General features: G+C 44.1%; 1 protein-coding gene and 1 long non-coding RNA gene across 4 annotated transcripts in view; one reads left to right on the plus strand and one right to left on the minus strand.

Annotated features, from left to right (window-relative positions):
- Positions 1 to 4,108: 4,108 nt before the first annotated feature.
- The window catches only part of LOC148144403 (uncharacterized), a 30,270-nt gene continuing 12,245 nt past the window's right edge, over positions 4,109 to 22,133 (minus strand). The window contains exon 3 of one of the 3 annotated variants that reach the window (XR_015751489.1): positions 4,109 to 4,519. This is a non-coding gene — a long non-coding RNA (uncharacterized LOC148144403). Of the gene's footprint in view, positions 4,520 to 16,565; positions 16,648 to 18,057; positions 21,269 to 22,133 lie in introns of those variants that run through there. The other 2 variants (XR_015751488.1, XR_015751490.1) reach the window with 2 other exon arrangements.
- LOC148144404 (uncharacterized) lies at positions 4,121 to 14,094 on the plus strand. The gene is made up of 2 exons (XM_087974761.1): positions 4,121 to 4,171; positions 13,077 to 14,094. Exon 2 carries the CDS (start codon positions 13,405 to 13,407, stop codon positions 14,092 to 14,094), a length of 690 nt encoding a protein of 229 aa, XP_087830887.1. The 5' UTR covers positions 4,121 to 4,171; positions 13,077 to 13,404.

The following is a 22,133-nucleotide window of genomic DNA, read 5'->3' on the forward strand; positions in this document are numbered from 1 at the left end:
TAAATCAAGAAAAATGAAACAAAATTAAACATAAATGCACATTTGGTGCTCGTGCTTAAAGGTTGTTCATTAGATAGTAAACCAGAATTGGGGTCTCCCAGGCGTCTTATCATGCCCTACTTGTGGAATTCCCACTCCCTTACATCTAAGTATTAGTACCCAGCTATGATTTATAACAATATTTTCAACGACAGAAATAAAACATCTGTTATAAAATAGACATAGAAATATACAACACCGAAATAGACTTTTTGATCCAACACATCCATGCTATCCTATATAAATCTGGTGACCCATTTGCCAGCATTTGGCACATATCCCTCCAAACCCTTCCTATTCACACACCCATCCAGATGCCTTTTAAATGTTGTAATTGTACCGGCCTCCACCACCACTCTAGCCTATTTACTCTATCCACCCTTCAGGAATGTATGAACCTCTATCCGGTCACCCTCAGCCTCCGACACTCCAGGGGCAACAGCCCCATCCTATTCAGCCTCTCTTTATACCACAAATCCACCAACACTGGCAACATCCTTATCAATCTGTCCTGCATCCTTTCAAGGTTTACAATATCCTTCCTGTCCTATAGCAGGGAAACCAGAATCGAATGCAATATTTCAAAAGTGGCCTAACCAGTGTCCGACACAGCTGCAGCGTGACCTCCCAACTCCTACACCCAATGCATTCAATGGGCCAAATGGCCTTTTTCTGCACTGCAGGGATTTTATGATTGCTTCATATGGTGTATATCTGATATTCACTGTTATACAAGCTGCATGGCTATGATTTTTCACCTTCTAATATAATAATGGAATTACATCCTGTATTTCTTGTAATCATTTTTATTTAATAAGTCAGCAGGAAGTCATTCAGCAACTTTTCTGGCTTCCTTTTCTGAAGCAGCCTTGACATTTCATTTTCAAAATCTTGACTCAGCTCCATTTCCAGCACCTTTATAGGAAGGTTGTTCCAGGTCATTGTCACCTTAATGAAGTTTTCCTCTTAATGTATACTTCATGCTACCTGGCTGCGTGAGGGTTTTTGGGTTTTTGTGTCATGGATAATATATGATCAGCAGGCATCTGGCAATCTACAGAAATTGTCACCGATGTTATGTTCATTTGACTGTACTGACCGTGGTCACTTATTTTGTGATTTTATTTGCAGGAAGACATGGGGAAAGAAATCTGAAACCAAAAGATACATCAACTTCTGACAGAGCCACTTGATTCACTGGGACTTTAATATCAGCAGCCATTCACATAGAGAAGAAATGTATCCTTTTGTGTGCTTGAGAGATTTTGGACACTGGTGCGGCAGGAAGAATACTGAGACACCTGAGTGAGGGAAATCCAGTGCGCTGACTGTGGAAGTTGCTTCATACCATTTACTCAGCTTTGAGGATCAAAATCTTACCACTCACGGTGGGGAGAGACTGTGTACCCTTTCTGTTTGTAATTTGAAACACAGAGTGACACAAGGAAAGTTTCCCCCCTATGTGGAAATGTTGGTACTGTGGGAGAAGATTCCCTTTCCTATCGATGCTGGAAACCTACAGACGCGTTCACATGGAGGAAAGGGGAGAGGCTGTTCACCCTGCGGACAGGGATTTAGTGAGATGGGCCATCTGCAGAAGCACCAGCGTGTTCATGTGGAAGAGAAGCCATTCAAGTGCTCCATGTGTGGGAGGGAGTTCACTCGGTCATCTACACTGCTGGCCCACCAGCAGGTTCAAACCGGAGAGAGGCCATTCACTTGCTCTCTGTGCGGGAAGGGTTTCACCCGCTCCTCCCACCTGCAGAGACACCAGTGAGTTCACATCCCATCGCAGGGGGATTGAAGGAGCTTCAGCCGAGTGCCATTATCGACTGAATTAATAACCCAGTTCTGGGGACTCCCGGGTTTGAATAGCAGATGGTGGAATTGGAATTCAGTCAAAAATCTGGAGTTCAGAACCTCATGATGAGAAAAACATCCCTATCTGATTCACTCATGTTTTAGGGAAGGAAACTGCTGTTGTTGGAAAGGATTCACTCAGTCGTCCCAGCTGCATCCTTTACCTGGTCTGGTCTACACGTGACTCCAGATCCACAGCAGTGTGGTTGATGCTTGAAAGCCCCTCGGCAAATGAGCAGGGAGAATCTTACTTGGATACAGGGTATGGGTTGCAATTGCTGAGTGAAGCAATACTACCTCCAGGTTAAGGCTGTTCCAAGGATCCAATTACAAAGGGACAACTCAGTTGACCAACAGTGAAGAACGTGGGGTGCAGGGGAGTGTGTACGCTTTGACCTTGAGCTGTTAAAAATACAAATAAGCTACTCTTTCTATGCCTTTTTGCTGGGGAGATCTGAAGCTGTAACTAAGTGGGTCACAATAAAAGTTAGGCAGCATCTGAGGAGCAGGAAAATCGACGTTCCAGGCAAAAGCCATTCATCAGGAATCTGATTCCTGATGAAGGGCTTTTGCCCGAAATGTCGATTTTCATGCTCCTTAGATGCTGCCTGACTTGCTGTGCTTTTCTAGCACCACTCTAATCCAAACTCTGATCTCTAGCATCTGCAATCCTCACTTTTGCCACAATAAAGGTTACCTGAACTTACCGAAGGACTCAGACATGGAAGGCTATGAGATCCAACAGGTTTTTTTTTAAAGCTGCTCGTTTCTTTCAATCTCCAGTGCGAGGTTTCTAATGCCATATATTAGAAGGAGCAGTCAATGTGTAGCTCGTATTATTCGAAATTGTTCATTTTTCAGGACTGCAGGTTCATCATTTCCTCAGCATTGTAAAGTTTACTGGCACCAGTGGGAGTTGTGGGCTGTTTTCATTAGAAACAAAGTTAAAAATCACACAATACCAAGTTATAGTCCAACAGGTTTATTTGGAAGTACTAGCTTTTGGAGCGCTGCTCCTTCATTGGGTAGCTGTGGAGCAGGATCATAAGACACTGTATTTGTAGCAAAATTACATTGAATGATATATTGAACGAACCTAGATTGCTTTGAAGTGTTTCATGTTTAGAATGGGTTTCAGATTTCAGTTCATTAATATATAAATTCCAGAACTTCTTTTAAGTCACAGTCTCGAGATAACTGAAGGTTTTATAAAAAGAGGTGACATCTCAGCTCAGTCAATGCATGAAAGGTGTGAGGTTTGAGCCTATCTTGAGCCAGACTGGTTCTATTTCCAAAGTAGGAATTTATAAAATATTACATGGAGTGATTGCCTGCAGATTGTGCACTTTTTGAGCAAAATAGAATGTATCTACAAATATATTTCTGCAAATGCAAATTCACCCCATAGTCTTATGTCTTTCTTTCCTGCACAGGACCTCCAACCAACACTATACACCAGATATATTGATGATCTTTCTTCCTCTGGACCCATGGCGAGGAGTCACTGAACTAATGACACTAATATTAACAAGTTTCATCCCACCATCACACTCACTACTCTTTAGTATCTGTCTCATTTTTGGACACATGCGTCTCGATAGAAATAGAATCAGTCTGACGTAACATTGGGACACAGACAGACTTTAACTTAACACCTTCAATGCATTATCTGATTGAGATGACACCTATTGTTAAAACCTATCTTGAGAACATAACTTTTAAAAAGTTTTGGGATTTACATACGAAGGAATCGAAACTAACATGGTCATTCTAAAAGATGATAGAGGTAAGCTAAATTTGTTTAATATTACATTCCATGACTCTGCAATCCTGTTGCTAAAGAGTCTGGTATTATGATTCTGCTCCACAACCACCCGATGAAGAAGCAGCGCTTCGAAAGCTAGTGATTCCAAATAAATTGGAAATCAATAAATAAACGGTTGGACTATAACTTGGCATTGTGTGATTTTTAACTTTGAAAATCTGTCAGTAATAACCAGCGGCTCCATACTGCGCATGCTACTCGGTGTCAGCAACTTCGCGTGTTGGTCATGCGACACGGGAAACGCCCCACGATCTTGTTTTGGTGAGCCAATGGGACGCTCTGGAGAACCGGATGGGGACTGGTCCTCCTGCCAATCACAGCAAACCTATAGACTGGATGCGGAAGGAGGACCGTGTGCTTCTGAGGTTGGTGCTGTTTCTCTCTCTCTCTCTGAATTAAGATTGAGCTTCAGCCCAGACTGCAACTTTCTTCCTCTGTCCAACATCTGTGAGTACAGTGTTCTCTTTTCTCACCCCATTTTCCATTCCGGGGTTCAGCTGTTGACTTGCAGACATTGAAGCGAAATGGAGTGAATCCAGGGAGGGGACAGATTCTGGGAAAGTTAGTTCAGTTCTGTGTCTCAATTGAAAAACACAGGGTAAATGCAGGAACCTTTTATCAGAAATGATGTGTAGATGTACAGATGTAGATGTCATTCCACACCAGTCAGTGCCAGTTGTCAGACAGATGCAGCAAGCAAGGCAAGTGGTGTATTAGGAGGAGGAATTGAGCTGAGAGGTGGGGATGCCTTCCTGCAGTTAGGGCGTCATTGAATACGTCCAAGGCTGAGTTCATCTGATTTTTGAACAACAAAGAAGTGGATGGTTATGGGGGAAGGCAAAAAAATGGTTTTAAGACCAGTATAGATTGGTTACAGAAACAGACCCTTCAGTCCAACTAGTCCATGATGATCAATTATCATAATCTCGTCCTATTTGCCAGCACTTGATCCATATCCCTTTAAACCCTTCCTATTTATAGACCAATCCAGACGCCTTTTAAATGCTGTAATTATACCAGCCTTCTCCACTTCCTCTGGCTGGTCATTCCATACACGCACTACTCTCCTGTGAAAAAGCTCCCCTTTGGTCCCTATTATGTCTTTCCCCTCTCACCCTAAACTTTTAGTTCTGGACTCCCCACCTCACAGAGAAGACATTGTCTATTTGCCCTATCCATGCCCCTCTGTAAGGTCACCCCTCAGCCTCTGACACTCCAAGGAAAACACCCTCAGCCTATTTAGCCTCACCCAAGAGCTCAAATCTTTCAAACCTGGTAACATCCCGGTGAATTTTTTCTGAACTCTTTCAAGTTTCACAACATCCTTCTGATGGCAAGAAGACCAGAGTTGCACGCAATATTTCAAATGTGGCCTCACCAATGTCCTGTACAGATGCAACATCACCTCCCAACTCCTTTACTTAATGCTCTAACCAATAAAGGACAGCATACCAAATACTGCCTTCACTATCCTATCTATCTGCGACTTTACCTTCAAGGAACTATGAACTGCACTCCAAGGTTTCTTTGTTCAGCAACATTCCCCAGGACCTCACCATAAAGTGTATAAGTCCTGCACTGATTTGTTTTTCCAAAATGCAGCACCTCGCATTTATCTGAATTCAACTTCATCATTCATGTACTTATCCTAATGTCTTTTAAATGTTCTAACTGTACCTGTGTCCACCCCTTCGTCTGGACATGCATTTCACACACAAACCACTTTGTGTTTTTAAAAATAAGTGCCCGTTATGCCTTTTTAAAATCTTTCTCCTCTCACCTTCAAATTTGCTGCCTAATCTTGAACCCCCACCAAGGGAAAAGATATCCGCCATTCACCTTATCTATACCCCTCATGATTTTATAATCCTCGATAAGGTCACCTCTCAACCTCCTCTGCTCCAGTGGAAATATTTCCAGCCTATCCACCTAGATGTAGGTATCTTCATATCCACTTATGTTGGTGCAGGCTCGACAGGCTAAACAGTCTGTTCCTGCTCCCAATTCTTTCTCTGTGTCCAGAAAAGCAAGAGACCATAAAACACAGGAGAATAAATTAGGTGTCTCAGCCCATTGGGGCTGCTCTGCCATTAAATCATGGCTGGTAAGTTTCTCAATCCCATTCTCCCACTTCCTCCCCGTAACCCTCGATTTCCCCCTTGATACTCAAGAACCTATCTACCTCCGTCTTAAATATACTCAGTGACTAGCATCCACAGCCTTCTGTAGCAGTCACTTCCACATGTTCACCACTCTCTGGCTGAAACAATTTCTCTTTATCTTTGTTCTAAAAGGTTTTCCTTTTATTCTAATGCTGTGCCCTCAGGTGCTAGTCTCTCCTCCCAATGGAAACATTTTCCCCATGTGCATTCTGTCCAGGCCATTCAGTGTTCTGTCTGTTTCAACTAGATTCCACCCCCTGCCCCCCCCCTCCCGAGTGTGGGCCTGTTGATCAGCATGAACCAGACCCTTCAGGTTGAGGTACAGCAGGAATTACGTTCAGCAAAGTCAGAATGGAGGGAGTGTGTGTTGGATGGAGATTTTTCAGCTTTTCGGGGCTGAGAGAGGAAAGAAAGTTCAATATAAATTAGAATTGATAGGATGGGCTGATGGGCCAAGGAGTGGTAGAATGAGTTTAATTTAGATAAATGAGGTGTTGCATTTTGTAAGGCAAATCAGGGCAGGACTTACACAGTTAATGGGGAATGTTGCTAAACAAAGAGACCTTGCAGGTTCTAGTTCCTTGAAAGTGGAATTGCAGGGAGACAGGATAGTGAAGAAAGCATTTGGTACGCTCTCCTTTACTGGTCAGAGCATTGAGTATAGGAGGTGGGAGGTCATTGTCATGGCCGCACAGGACATTGGTTAGGCCACTTTTGGAATAGTGTGTGCAATTCTGGGCCCCCTCCTATGGAACAATGTTGTGAAACTTGAAAGAGTTCAGGAAAAATTTACAAGGATGTTGGCAGAGCTGGAGGGTTAGAGCTATAGGGAGATGCTGAATAGGCCAGGGATAATTTCTCTGCAGCATCGGAGGCTGAGGGGTGACCTTACAGAATTTTATAAGGGGTATGGATAGGGTGAATAGCCAAAATCTTTTCCCCATGGCAGGCGCCTCCCCATGGCAGGCGAAGGCATAGGTTTCATGTGAGAGGGGAAAGATTTAAAACGGACCTGAGGGGCAACTTTTTCACACAGAGGGTAGTGCATGTTTGGAATGAGCTGCCAGAGGAAGTGGTGGAGGCTGCTACAATTACAACATTTAAAAGGCATCTGGATGGGTACATGAATAAGAAGAGTTTAGAGGGATACGGGCCAAATGCTGGCAAATGGGACTAGATTAATTTAGGATATCTGGCCGGCATGGATGAGTTGGACTGAGGGCTCAGTTTCTGTGCTGTATGACTCTAATCATCTTCCGTGAAAGCAGAAGTGTGATTGTGAAGACTGAACTTTGAGAGCAGCTTTCAAAGATGTTTTGCCTTTACTGGAAGCAGAAGAAGTTACAATGAAATCTTTCAATTGTGAGAAAGCAACTGAGTACATGGGTACGTCTAGGATTTCGGTGGAAAGTGGGAATTCATTGCACTGTGGGGATGAAGTGGTTTAAGGTTTACCAGCAGTAAGTAAAGTGGGCTGAGCGGGGAGCCTAGTGAAGGGTTAGGTGGATTTTTGAGTTAAACTGCTCATTTCATTCAGCCTTCAACATTGTATTTCCAATGCTGTGCATCAGAAGGAGCGGTGAATCAGTAACTGGTATCGTTAGAAGCCTTACGGGTTTCAGTACTGCAGGTATTGCATTGTTTCATCAGCATTGTATTGCTCTTTGGAGGGTTGGTGTGGACTTGTTGGGCCGAAGGGCCTGTTTCCACATTGTAAGTAATCTAATCTAATCATTACTGGCAGCAGTGAGAGGTGTGGGCTATATTCACTAGAAATGATAAAGCAGTTAAATAATAGACATACGAGAGGGCAGAATGGGACTTGTCTTTTAATTTGCAGAAGCTGGGAGGTTCTGGGAGCTGTGATCCAAGGCAAAAATAAGTGCGGTAAATCATAGAAGTCCTACAGTGTGGAAGTAGGCTGTTCAGCCCCTCAAGTCCACGTTGGTCCCTCCGAAATGCTTCGCCCTCATCCCGCCCCCACCCCACCATCACCACCACCAACCAATCCAGTAATTTCTGCTGGTGGGTGAGATTAGGACTAGAGGTCATGGCCTCGAGATTAGAGGGAATCGGTTTAAGACACAGATGAGGAGGAACTCCTTTTCCCGGAAAGTAGTGACTCCATGAAATTCTCTGCCTATGGAACCTGTAGAGACAGCTTCACTAAGAATGTTCAAGACACAGTTGAGTAAGTATTTGCATGGTGGGGAATTAAGGGTAGTTGGGATAATGCAGGTAGGAGGAGCTGAGACAATGGATAGATCAGTTATGATCTTAATGAATGACACAGCAGGCTTGACAGGCCGAATGGCCTACTCCTGCTTCAATTACTATGAAACTATAACCCTGCATTTCCCATGGCTAACCCAGCTAACCTGCACATCCCTGGGCAATTTAGCATGGCCAGTCCAAATCAAGGCAGGTGAACAATGTTGTGATGTGAAAATGAACATCAGAGTATGATAGAAAGGGACAAGGAGAGTAAATGTCCCAGCAATCAAAGCTGGATTCTATAGATCACAAAAATTGTAACTGAAGACTGTGTGTCTGAAGGTGTGCTGCATCATAACAAAAGTGAATGAATAGACTGCACACATCGAACAGAATGATTCTGATCTGAGACTCCTTACAGAGACATGGCTTCAGGGTGCCAAGGATTGGATCCTGAATATTGAAGGGGTACGTGGCATTCTAGTCAAATGAGAAACTAGGTAAAGGTAGAGGCACTGCCAATCAAAGCACTGATCACAGGGTAGTCTGGTGTCAGCTCAGATTTCAGGTCCTGATTTCTCTGCCGTCTGTTGATCTCCCTGTTTCCACAGAGTAAAATGTCAGTCTGTTCTCAGCTCTGCAGGAAGCCTTGACCCCCCCCCCCCCCCCCCCCCACCTTTTACACCTTCCGGAACAATAAAACATTCAGTCAATCAAGGCCCAACTCACAATCTCCCAGCCTGTCAACCATCCAGACAGAGAGAATCATCGTAGCAGGGAATAAAACAAGAAAAATGAAACAAAATTGAGAATAAATAGGTGCTTGTACTTAATGTTTGCTCGTTAGGTCGTAAACCAGAAATCGGTGTCTCCCAGGGTTCTTATAGTGCCCTAATTGAGGAATTCTCGCTCCCTTACATCTATGCCAGGTGCTGGCAGGTGGGACTAGATTGTGTTGGGATGTCTAGTCGGCATGGACAGGTTGGACCGAAGGGTCTGTTTCCATGCTGTACATCTCTATGACTCTAAGTATTACCACCCAGGCATGATTGATAAAAATATTTGCATCAACAGAAATAAAGCATCTGTTATCAAATAGACATCGAGACATACAGCACGGAAATAGACTGCGATCCAACACATCCTTGCAGACAAGGTATCCTATGTAAATTTAGGTCCATTTGCCAGCATTTGGCCTTTATCCCTCCAAACCCTTCCTATTCACATACCCATCTGGATGCCTTTTAAATGTAATTGTACTGACCACTTCCTCTGGCAGCTCAGTGCATAAACGCACCACCCTCTGTGTGAAAACATTGACCCTTAGGTCACTTTTAAATCTTTCCCCTCCCACCCTAAACCTATGACCTCTGGTTTTGGACACCCCCACCCTGGGGAAGTATGCTTCCCTATTTATTCTATTCATGCCCCTCATGATTTTATAAACATTGACAAGGTTATCCCTCGGCCTCTGATGCACCAAGGAAACAGCCTCTCTTTATACCACAAGCCCTCCAACCTTGGCGACATCCTTATCAATCTGTCCTGCATCCTTTCAAGTTTCACAACATCCTTCCAACTTTCACAACATCCTTCCTACCCTGTAGCAGGGAGACCAGAATCGAATGCAATATTCCAAAAGTAGCCTAACAAATGTACAGCTGCATCATGACCTCCCAATTCCTATACCCGATGCATTCAATGGACCAAATAGCCTTTTTGTGCACTGCAGGGGTTTTATGATTTTATTCTGTGACCCAGTCAATTTTAGTCATTATCTCTAGTGCATGGCATGTCAGGGTGGGATCACTGGTACCAGAATTGCATGCAATACTACAAAAGTGGCCTAACTAATGTCCTGTGAAGTGTACCAAACACCACCTTCACTGTCCTGTCTACCTGTGACTCCACTTTCAAGAACTGAAAGCCTGCCATAGAGTCATACAGCATGGAAACAGACCTTCAGTCCAACCAGTCCATTCCAACCATAATCCCACATTAAACCAGTCTCTCCTGCCTGCTCTTGGACTGTATCCCTCTAAACCTTTCCTATTCATGTACTGAAACAAATGTCTTTTAATTCTACCGGCATCCACCACTTTCTCAGGAAGTTCATTCCACACATGAACCACCCTCTGTGTAAAATTAGTATTTGAGTAGCAAGGATGGAAAGGTTCAGAAAAGCTTTACAAGGAAGTTTCCAGGGTTGGAGGGTTTGAGCTACAGGGAGCGGCTGAATAGATTGGGCTGTTTTCCCTGGAGTGTTGGAGGCTGAGGGGTGATCTTACTGTAAATTCATGAGAGGCATGGATAGGGTAAATAGACAAGGTCTCTTTCCTGGCGTAGGGGAGTCCAGAAGTAGAGGGCAGAGGTTGAGAATGAGAGTGGAACGATGTAAAGTTCCATGCGGAGGGTGGTGCATGTATTGAATGAGCTGTCAGAGGAAGTGGTGGAGGCTGGTACAATGACAACATTTACAAGGCCTCTGGATGGGTGTTTAAATAGGAAAGGTCAAGAGAGAGATGGGCTGGTAAATGCAGCTAGATAAATTTTGGATATCTGGTCAGCATAGGCAAGTTGGACCGAAGGGTCTGTTTCCATGCTGTACATCTCCATGACATTGAGGTTGAATAAGTCCTGATCTGATTTGCATTTCCAAAATGCAGCACCTCGCATTTATCTGAATTAAACTCCATCTGCCACTCCTTAGCCCAAGATCCTATTTTAATAAGAGGCAACCTTCTTCGCTGTCCACTGAATCTCCAATTTTGGTGTCATCTGCAAACTTATTAACTATACCTGCTATGTTCACATCCAAATCATTTATATAAATGACAAAAAGTCGTGGATTCAGCACCGATCGTTGTGGCACCACTGGTCACAGGCTCCAGACTGAAAAGGAACTCTCCACCACCATCCTCTTTCTTTTACCTTCAAGCCAGTTCAGTATCCGGTTGACTAGTTCTCCCTGTATTTCATAAGATCTTACCTTGCTAATGAGTCTTCCATGAGGAACTTTGTCTGATTGATTTACCAAGCACAAAGCCATGCTGACTATCCCTAATTAGTCCTTGCCTTTCCAAATACATGTAAATCCTGTTTCTCAGGATTCCCTCCAACAACTTGCCTATCACTGATGTCCGGCTCGCTGATCTATAGTTCCCTGGCTTTTCCTTACCACCGTTCTTAAATAGTGGCACCACGTTAGCCACTCCAGTCTTCCGACACCTCACCTGTGACTATCAATGATACAAATATCTCAGCAAGGAGCCCAAGAGTCACTTGCCTAGCTTCTGAGGATTTATCCACTTTTATGTGTTTCAAGACATCCAGCTCTACCTCCTCTGTAATGTGGACATTTTTCAAGACGTCACCATCTATGTCCCCACATTCTATATCTTCCATGTCCTCCTTCACAGTAAACACTGATGCAAAATACTCATTTAGTATTTCCCTCATCTACTCCGGCTCCACACATAGGCTGCCTTGTTGATCTTTGAGGGGCCCTATTCTCTCCCAATTACCCTTTTGTCCTTAATTTATAAAAACCCTTCTAATTCTCCTTAACCCTATTTGCCAAAACTATCTCATGTCCCTTTTTGCCTCCTGATTTCACTCTTAAGCATACTCCTACCACCTTTATACTCTTCTAAGGAGTCATTCGATTTGTTCTGTCCATACTTGTCATACGCTTCCTTCTTGTTGTTCGCCAGCTCCTCAATTTCTCTAGTCATCCAGCATTCCCTGCACCTACCAGCCTTTTCTTTCACCCTAACAGGAACATACTGTCTCTGGACTCTTATTATCTCATATCTGAAGGCTTCCCATTTTTCAGCCATCCCTTTACCCGTGAACATCTGCCTCCCAATCAACGTTTGAAAGTTTTTGTCTAATACCATCAAAATTAGCCTTCCTCCAATTTAGAACTTCAACTTTTAGATCCGGTCTGTCCCTTTCCCAAAGTGGTCCAGCACTTACACCTCAGTCACCTTCCCTGCCTTATTTCCTAAAAGTAGGTCAGGTTTTGCAACTTCTCTAGTAGGAACATTCACATACTGCCTCAGAAAATTGTCTTGTCCACGCTTAACAAATTCCTCTTGATCTAAACCCTGAACGCTGGCAGTCCTAGTCAATGTTTGGAAAGTTAAAATCCCCTACCATAACCATCCTATTATTCTTACAGATAACTGAAATCTCCTTACAAATTTGTATCTCAATTTCTTGCTGATTATTAGAGGTTTATATTACAATCCCAATAAGGTGATCATCCCTTTCTTATTTCTCAATTCCACCCAAATAATTTCCCTGGATGTATTCCCAGGAATATCCTCCCTAAGTACAGCTGTAATACTATCCCTTATCAAAACACCACTCCCCACCTCTCTTGTCCCCCCTGTATCTTTCCTATGGCATTTGTATCCTGGAACATTGAGCTGTCCATCTCTGGGCCACATTTCTGTAATTGCTATGATGTCCCAGTCCCATGTTTTTGACCATGAACCCTGATTTCATCTGCCTTCCCTGTTAGGTCTCTTGCTTTGATGTAAATGCAGTATAACTTCAGTCCTACGTTGTTCTCTGCATTATTCCTTCCTGCCCTGACTGTTTGATTCACTCCCTTTCCCAACTGTACGAATCTCGGGTTAATCTCTTTCCTCACTATTTCCCTGGGACCTATCCCCCACCTTACTCATTCAGCAACTTTCCTGGCTTTCTTTTTGCAAGCAGTCTTGACAGTTTATTTTCATATCTTGATCCAGCACCTTTGTAGGCAGCTTGTTCTAGGTCATTGTCCCCTAAATGAAGTTTTCCTCCATACACACTTAAGGCTATCTGGCTGCATGAGGGTTTTCAGGTTTCTGTGACCTGGATAATGTGATCAGCAGGCACCTGGCAATCTACAGGAATTGCCATCAATGTATCTTTACTTAACTGTACTGACCGTGATCACTTATTTTGTGAGTTTATTTTTGCAGGAAGACATGGGGAAAGAAATTTGAAAGCAATTGATACATCAACTTCTGGCAGAGCTCATTGATTCATTGGGACTTGAATATCAGCAGCCATTCAAGTTGAGAGGAAATGTTTGCTTTGGTCTGCTTGAGAGGTTTTGGACACGAGTGTGGCAGGAAGAATACTAAGTGAGGGAGTGAGGGAGATTCAGTGTGCTGACTGTGAAAAAGTGCTTCAAACCATTTCCTCAGCTTGGGGGAATCAAAATCACACCCCTCACGGTGGGGACAGACTGTGTACCCGTTCTGTTTGTAATTTCAAACCCAGAGTGACACAAGGAACACTCTCCCCATGGGGAAACCGTGGAAATGTGGGGACTGTGGGAAAGGATTCCCTTCCCCCTCAGTGCTGGAAATTCACAGACGCGTTCACACCGGGGAGAAGCCGTTCATCTGCTCAGTGTGTGGGAAGGGATTCGCAAATTCTTCCAACCTGCGGGCGCACCAGTGGGTCCACACGGGAGAGAAGCCGTTCACGTGCTTGGTGTGCGGGAAGGGGTTCACGCATTCATCTGCACTGCTGACCCACCAGCGGGTCCACACTGGGGAGAGGCCGTTCGGTTGCTCAGAGTGCGGGAAGGCTTTCCGTCGTGTGAGCAACTTGAGGAAGCATGAACGGCTCCACACAGGGGAGAGGCCGTTCACCTGCCCAGAGTGTGGGAAGGGATTAATTGATTCTTCCAGCCTGCTGAACCACCAGCGGATCCACACAGGGGAAAGACCATTCACCTGCTCTGTGTGTGGGAAAGGATTCAATCATTTGAGCAATTTGCGGCAGCATAAGCGGGTCCACACAGGGGAGAGGCCATTCACCTGCCCTGAGTGTGGGAAGGGATTTACCAATTCTTCCCACCTGCTGACCCACCAGCGGATCCACACTAGGGAGAGGCCATTCACCTGCTCCAAGTGCAGGAAGGGCTTCACCTGCTCCTCCTACCTCCAGAGACATCAACGAGTTCACGTGCCATCACAGAGAAATTGAAGGAGTGACAGATAAGAACCATTTTCGACTAGACAATCAACCCAGTTCTGGGGTCTCCCAGGTTTGAATCCCACCATGGTAGATGGCGCAATTGAAATCTGGAGTTCAGAATCAAATGATGAAACCATTTTCAGGGGAAGAAAACTCCCATCTTATTCACTCAAGTCCTTTTTAGAGAATGAAGCTACCTTTGCAGGAAAGGATTCACTGTCATCCCAGTTGCATCCTTTACCCGGTCTGGCCTACCCGTGACTCCAGACCCACAGCAGTGTGGTTGACTCATGATTGCACCTCCCTCCTGCAAATGAGCTGGAGAAACTAACTTGTATACAGAGTGTAGGCTGAAACTGCTGAGTGAGGCAATACTTCCTCCAGGTGAAGGCTGTTCCAAGGATCCAGTTACAAAGGGATAATTTGGTGCTGACCAATAGTAAAGAAAGTGGGGGATGGGGAGTGTGTGCGCTTTGACCTTGAACTGTTTTTTTAAAAAACGCTACTTTTCGTGCACTTTTTCTGGGAAAAATTGAAACTGTAATGAAGCAGGGTTGCAATAAAGGTTACCAGAATTCACCGTCAGACTCAGACTCTCATTGAAAGTTGAGAGATTCAACAAGTTTTTGTTTTAAAGCTACTCATTTCTTTCAACCTCCAGCACTAAGTTTCCAATGTCCTGGATCAGAAGTGAATGAGTGGCAGAATTGTGAGAAAGTATAAATTTTTCAGGAGTTCGGGTTCATTGTTTCATCAGCATTGTAAGGGTTACTGGCAGCAGTGGGAGATGTGGGCTGTATTCACTAGAAACAAAGATTAAAAGTCTCACAACACCAGGTTATAGTTCAACAGGTTTATTTGGAAGTACAAGCTTTTGGAGCACTGCTCCTTCATCGGGTAGCTGTGGAGCAGGATCATAAGACAGAATTAAAATTAAAACTGTTAAGTTTTTCATCTCTGCAGGTACTGCATCATTTCATCAGCATTGTAAAGGTTACTGCCTGCAGCAGAAAGTGTGGGCTGTGTTCACGAGAAACAAAGGTAAAAATCAGACAAACGTATTGGAACAACCTGGTATTATTTGGAAGGACTAGCTTTCGAAGTGCTGCTCCTTCATCAGGTAGCTGTGGAGCAGGATCACAAGACATTGTAATTTTTTGGTACAAATTCTGTGTCATACAACTGAATTAAACAAATCTAGATTGCTGTCAAGTCTTTCATCTTTTAGAATGGGTTGCAGGTTTCAGTTCATTAATATGTAAATCCCAGAACTACTTATAAGGAACATTCTCGATGTAATTTGAAGGTGACATTTCAGCTCAGAGAATGTATTAAAGGTGTGAGGTTAGAGCCTGCCTGTCTCCGAATGTTGAGTCAGACTGGTTCTACTTCCAAATAAAAAATGGATTGACTGCCTGCAGATTGTGTGCTTTGAGCAAAATTGAACGTATCTGCTATCTCACATCTCCACACACACATGGGTGCTGGGGAAAAAAATAAGAGGGGATTTTAAAAAAAGTTTAACCAAGAGATTTAGTCACCTCAGTAAAAAACAATACCAGGAGATTGGAATCTCCTCCGTTGAGGACTGACTCTCAGCTGGCTGGCTACAGCCAGCGTACTGTGAGCAGGAGAAGAAGAGGAGAGGCATTCAAAGTTTGGGAAAAGATTTGTAGCTCGGGTGCTCGTTGGTGTGGTTCTGTTCGCCGAGCTGGGAATTTGTGTTGCAGACGTTTCGTCCCCTATCCAGGTGACATCCTCAGTGCTTGAGAGCCTCCTGTGAAGCGCTTCTGTGATGTTTCCTCCGGCATTTGTAGTGATTTGTATCTGTCCACTGCAGCGGACAGCTGGAACTGACAACCGGAAGCGGAAAATACAAACCACTATAAATGCCGGAGGAAAGATCACAGAAGCACTTCACAGGAGGCTCCCAAGCACTGAGGATGTCACGTAGACAGGGGACGAAACGGCTGCAACACAAATTCCCAGCTCGGCAAACAGAACCACAACGAGGGGAGGCATTTTGACCTCAGAATTATTTTTTTCAGTTCCAGCTCAAAGGTAGAAGACAGAGTGGTGGTGGAGGGGTGCTTTTCAGACAGGTGTGTGCCACGAGGATCGGTGCTGGGTCCATTACTTTTCATCATTTATATAAGTGGTTTGGCTATGAACATAGGTGGAGTAAGTTTGCAGAGGACACCAAAATTGGAGGTATAGTGGACAGCGAAGAAGTTTACTTCTGATTAAAACAGGATCTTGATGAGATGGGCCAATGGGCTGTGGAGTGGCAGATGGAGTTTAATTCAGATAAATGCGAAGTGCTGCATTTTTGAAAAGCCAATCAGAGCACGACTTATACACTTAATGGTAAGGTCCTAGGGAGTGTTGCTGAACAAAGAGACTTTGGAGTACAGATTCATAATTCCTTCAGAGTTGCAGGTAGATAGGATAGTGAAGATGATGTTTGGTACGATTTCCTTGATTTCCTTGATTTCCTTTCCCAATAAATCAAGTGGCTCCATCAGAGGTTGACGTAACATTTGGTTCTTTCCTCATGTCTTCCTGCAACGAAATTCACAAAATAAGTGATCACTGTCAGTACAGTGAAATAAATATAATGTGGGCGGCATGGTGGTTAGCACTGCTACCTCACAGCGCCAGAGACCCGGGTTCAATTCCCACCTTAGGTGACTGACTGTGTGGAGTTTGCACATTCTCCCCGTGTCTGTGTGGGTTTCCTCCAGGTGCTCCGGTTTCCTCCCACAGTCCAAAAATGTGCAGGTTAGGTGAATTGGCCATGCTAAATTGCCTGTACTGTTAGGTGTAGGGGTAAATGTAGGAGAATAGGCCTGGGTGGGTTGCGCTTTGGTGGGTCGGTGTGGACTTGTTGGGCTGAAGGGCCTGTTTCCATACTAAGTAATCTAAAAAAAATGACAACTCCTGTAGATTACCAGATGCCTGCTGATCACATATTATCCAGGACACATCAGGCAGCCAGATAGCCTCAAGTGTGTATTGAGGAAAACTTCATTTGGTTACAATGACTTGGAAATGAAACTGAATAAGGATATGAAAATGAAACATCATAGAGTCATACAGGTGTACAGCACAGAAACAGACCCTTCAGTCCAACCTGTCCATGCCGACCAGATATCCCAACCCAATCTCGTCCCACTTGCCAGCACCGGGCCCATATCCCTCCAAACCCTTCCTATTCATGTACCCATCCAGATGCCTTTTGAATGTTGCAATTGTACTAGCCCCCACCACTTCCTCTGGCAGCTCATTCCATACATGTACCGGAGTGAAAAGGTTGCCTCTTAGGTTCCTTTTACATATTTCCCCTTTCACCCTAAACCTATGCCCTCTAGTTCTGGACTCCCCGACACCAGGGAAAAGACTTTGTCTGTTCATCCTATCCACGCCACTCATGATTTTATAAACCTCTATAAGGTCACCCCTCAGCCTCCGACGCTCCAGGGAAAACAGCCCCAGCTTATTCAACCTCTTCCTATAGCTCAAATCCTCCAACCCTGGCAACATCCTTGTAAATCTTGTCTGAATCCTTTCAAGTTTCACGACACCTTTCCGATAGGAAAGAGACCAGAACTGCACGCAATGTTTCAACAGTGGCCTGACCAATGTCCTATATAGCAGCAACATGACCTCCCAACTCCTGTAATCTGACAAATAAAGGAAAGCATACCAAACGCCGTCTTCACTATCCTATCTACCTGTGACTCCACTGTCCAGGAGCTATGAACCTGCACTCCAAGGTGTCTTTGTTCAGCAACACTCTCTGGGACTTTACCATTAAGTGCAGAAGTCCTGCTAAGACTTGCTTTCCCAAAATGCAGCAACTCACATTTATCTAAATTAAACTCCACTGCTCGATAAAATAAAGCCAGTAAAGTTGCTGAATGACTTCCTGCTCACCTATTAAATAAAATTGATGACAAGAAATACAGCATGTAATTCCATTACTATATTAGGTAAAAGATCATAGCCATGCAGCTTGTACAACAGTGAATATCAGACTTACACCATATGAAGCAATTTATATTTAATATAAATCTACATATTATATCAATTAAAATCATAAAACACCTGCAGTGCAGAAAGAGGCCATTTGACCCACTGAGTGCATTGGGTATAGGAGTTGGAAGGTCAAGTTGCAGCTGTACAGGACATTGGTTAGGCCACCTTTGGAATGTTGCATTTGATTCTGGTCTCCCTCCTATAGGATAGGAAGATATCGTGAAACTCCAATAGATTGATAAGGATGTCGCCAGGGTTGGAGGGTTTGTGTATAAAATGAGACTGAATAGGATGGGGATGTTGCCCTTGGGCCGTCAGAAGCAGAGGGTGAACTTGTCGAGATTTATCAAATCATGAGTGGCCCGGATAGGGGAAATAGGTAACATCTTTGCCCCAGGGTGGGGGAGTCTGAAACCAGAGGGCATTGGTTTAGGGTGAGAGGGCAAAGATTTAAAAGCGACATAAGGCTGGGAGATTGTGGAATGGGCCTTGATCGACTGAATGTTTTATTGTTCCAGAAGGTGTTAGGGCTGGGGGGTGGGGGTGGGGGTGAAGGTCAGAGCTTCAGCAGAGCTGAGAACAGCTGACATCTTCCTCTGTGGGAACAGGGAGATCAACAGAGGATGAGAAATCAGGACCTGAAATCCAAGCTGACACCACACTCCCATGTTATCAGTGCTTTGATGAGCAGTGCCAACTCTCTACCTTTACCTAGCTTCCCATTTGACTTGAATGGCACCCCCTCAATATTCAGGATCTAATCCTTGTCATCCTGAAGCCACATCGCTGTAAAGAGTCTCCGATCATAATTATTCTCTTCAACGTGTGCAGTCAATTCATTCAGTTTTGTGACAATGCAGCACACATTCAGACACACTCTTTAGTTTCAAGTTTTGTGACTTTTAGAATCCAATTTTGAGTGCTGGTACATTTATCCTCCTTGTCCCTTTATCCTCCTTGTCCCTTTCTATCATTCTCTGATGTTCATTATTCACATCACTACAATGCTCACAAGCCTCAATTTAGATTGGCCATGCTAAATTGCCCATTGTGTCCAGGGATGTGCAGATTAGATGGGTTAGCCATGGAAAATGTAGGGTTATAGTTTCATAGTAATAGAAGCAGGAGTAGGCCATTTGGCCCATTGAACCTGCTCGGCCATTCATTAAAATCATGGCTGATCGATTCATTGTCTCAGCTCCTATCTGCATGATCCCGACTACCCTTAATTCCCCTATTATGTAAAAACCCATCCAGTTGTGTCTTGAATATACTTAATGAAGCTGCCTCTACTGCTTCCTTGGGCAGAGAATTCCAAAGATTCAGTACTCTCCCGGAAAAACAGTTTCTCCTCATCTCTGTCCGAATTCTACTCCCCCTCATATTGAGGCCAATACCCCTAGTCCAGGTCTCACCCACCAGCAGAAATGACTGGATAGGGTGGGAGGGGGATCTGTGATAAACGTTCTTCGGAGGGAATGGCGTAAACTTGATTGTCGGAACGGCCAACATAAACTCCCGCCTTTTAAACTCAATCCCTTTAGTAATGATGGACAAAATTCCATTTGCCGTCTTAATTACTCGTTGCACCTGCAGACCAACCCTCTGATTCGTGTCCAAGGACACCCAGGTCCCTCTGCACAGCAGCATGCTGCAACTTCTCACCATTAAGTCATAGTCCTTTTTACTGCTATTCCCATGAAAATGGATGACTTCACATTTATTAACATTGTTTTCCATCTGTAGACCTTTGCCCACTCACTCAAAATATCTATGTTCCTCTGCAAAGTTTCACAGTCCTCTGCAAACTTTGACCTGTGACCCATTGTCCCCAACTCCAAATCATTATTATAAATTGTGAATAATAATAATGCAACCAATGGATCAGATCAAAGCTCTGCAGTCCTACCCTATCCAGTAGTGAATGGTGGTGGACAATTAACAAACTCATTGGAGGAGGTGGCTCCACTAATATGCCCATCCTCAATGATGGAAGAGCCCAGCACATCAGCACAAAAAAATCAGGCTGAAGCACTCACAGCAATCTTCAGCCAGAAGTACCAAGTGGATAATCCATCTTGGCCTCCTCCAGTGATCTCCAGCATCACAGATACTTGTCTTCAGACAATTCCAGAAGTTTATAAAATGATGAGGGGCACAGATAGGGTGAAGAGCCAAAGTCTTTTCCTGTTCTGACTGGCCATAACTGAGCAGGACACAGACAACTAGCCATGGTTAATGCAGCGGAACATAGTTGACAGGAGTTAGACATCTTGGGAAAAATGTTTGCTTAAGATAGTTCTGACAAGTAAAACGATAATAACTCTGTCGACTCTTTAATTATTTAATCAATCTGTTCTAATATTTAGATTAGGTTGCTGAACAAAGAAACCTTGGAGTGCAGGTTCATAGCTCCTTGAAAGTGGAGTCACAGGTAGGTAGGATAGTGAAGAAGGCATTTGGTATGCTTTCCTATATTGGTCAGAGTATTGAGTACAGGAGTTGCGAGGTCGTGTTGCGGCTGTACAGGACATTGGTTAGGCCACTGTTGGAATATCGCGTGCAATTCTGGTCTCCTTCCTATCAGAAAGATGTTGTGAAACTTGAAAGGGTTCAGAAAAGATTTACAAGGATGTTGCCAGGGTTGGAGGATTTGAACTATCGGAAGAGGCTGAACAGGCTGGGGCTGCTTTCCCTGGAGCGTCGGAGGCTGAGGGGTGACCTTGTAGAGGTTTACAAAATTATGAGGGGCATGGATAGGATAAACAGACAAAGTCTTTTCCCTGGGGTCGGGGAGTCCAGAACTAGAGGGCATAGGTTTAGGGTGAGAGGGGAAGATATTAAAGAGACCTAAGGGACAACCTTTTCACGCAGAGGGTGGTACGTGTATGGAATGAGCTGCCAGAGGATGTGGTGGAGGCTGGTACAATTGCAACATTTACGAGACATTTGGATGGGTATATGAATAGGAAGGGTTTGGAGGGATATGGGCCGGGTGCTGGCAGGTGGGACTAGATTGGGTTGGGATATCTGGTCAGCATGGACAGGTTGGACCAAAGGGTCTGTTTCTGTGCTGTACATCTCTATGACTCGAAGATCCTTCAAATATTTATAGATATAGGTCCTTTAGTAGTTACAGATCTACCTGCACAACAAAAAAATCATTAAAGCATTAGAAGAAAAGATTCCAACCAGTTTCAGATAGTGAAAGCAGCCCCATACCATACGGAGAGGAACGAATCATTGATACAGAAATTAGCAGACATTGGAATGTGAGGTGAATGAATACATCATAAGACACCCAAGGATAAAGATAGAGGTGACTGGTAAACATGGGAAGCAACAACTTATTAGCTAAAGAATTCTAACAGTAGGTGTAACCATAAATTTGATGGAACTGATCAAAGATCAATATGCATTTGGATCATCTTTAATGAGGAATTTAAAAGGTTCCTGAAGCGATGGGCAAGTATCCAATGAATTGGCGGTTGCCACGATGCAGCCGGTAAATGTTATATGAATACAGGATCCAGTGTGAAAAAGCCTCAAGGAGGGAGATCAGAGTCTGGGAAACGTCACAAAGGTCCGGGGCCAGACCACAACCCTGTCCATCTCTTTATCATTCAGTGAAATGATTAACTTCATTGGAAATACATTGAGGTCAGCTGAAACTATACAAGATGCTGCACCAAAATCAGAGGGCTGTTTTCCCTGGAGCATCGGAGGCTGAGGGGTGACTTTAGAGGTTGATAAAATCATGAGGAGCATGGACAGGGTAAATATACAAGGTCTTTTCCCTGCGGTGGGAAAGTCAGAACTATAGGGCATAGGTATAGGGTGAAAGGGGAAGGGACCTGAGGAGCAACTTTTTCAAGCAGAGGGTGGTGCATGTTTGGAATGAGCTGCCATAGGAAGTGGTAGAGGCTGGTACAACTGCAGCATTTAAAAGACATCTGGATGGGTATATGAATAAAGGAAGTGCTTATAGAGATATGGGCTAAGTGCTGGCA

Source organism: Chiloscyllium plagiosum, unplaced genomic scaffold (genome assembly GCF_037043375.1).
Source record: "Chiloscyllium plagiosum isolate Xiang-an unplaced genomic scaffold, Cpla_swu_hap1 HiC_scaffold_27, whole genome shotgun sequence".
Classification (NCBI taxonomy): Eukaryota; Metazoa; Chordata; class Chondrichthyes; order Orectolobiformes; family Hemiscylliidae; genus Chiloscyllium; species Chiloscyllium plagiosum.

Coding starts and splice junctions, on each gene's coding strand:
- LOC148144404 (XM_087974761.1), top strand. CDS start 13,405: ATGGGGAAACCGTGGAAATGTGGGGACTGTGGGAAAGGATTCCCTTCC.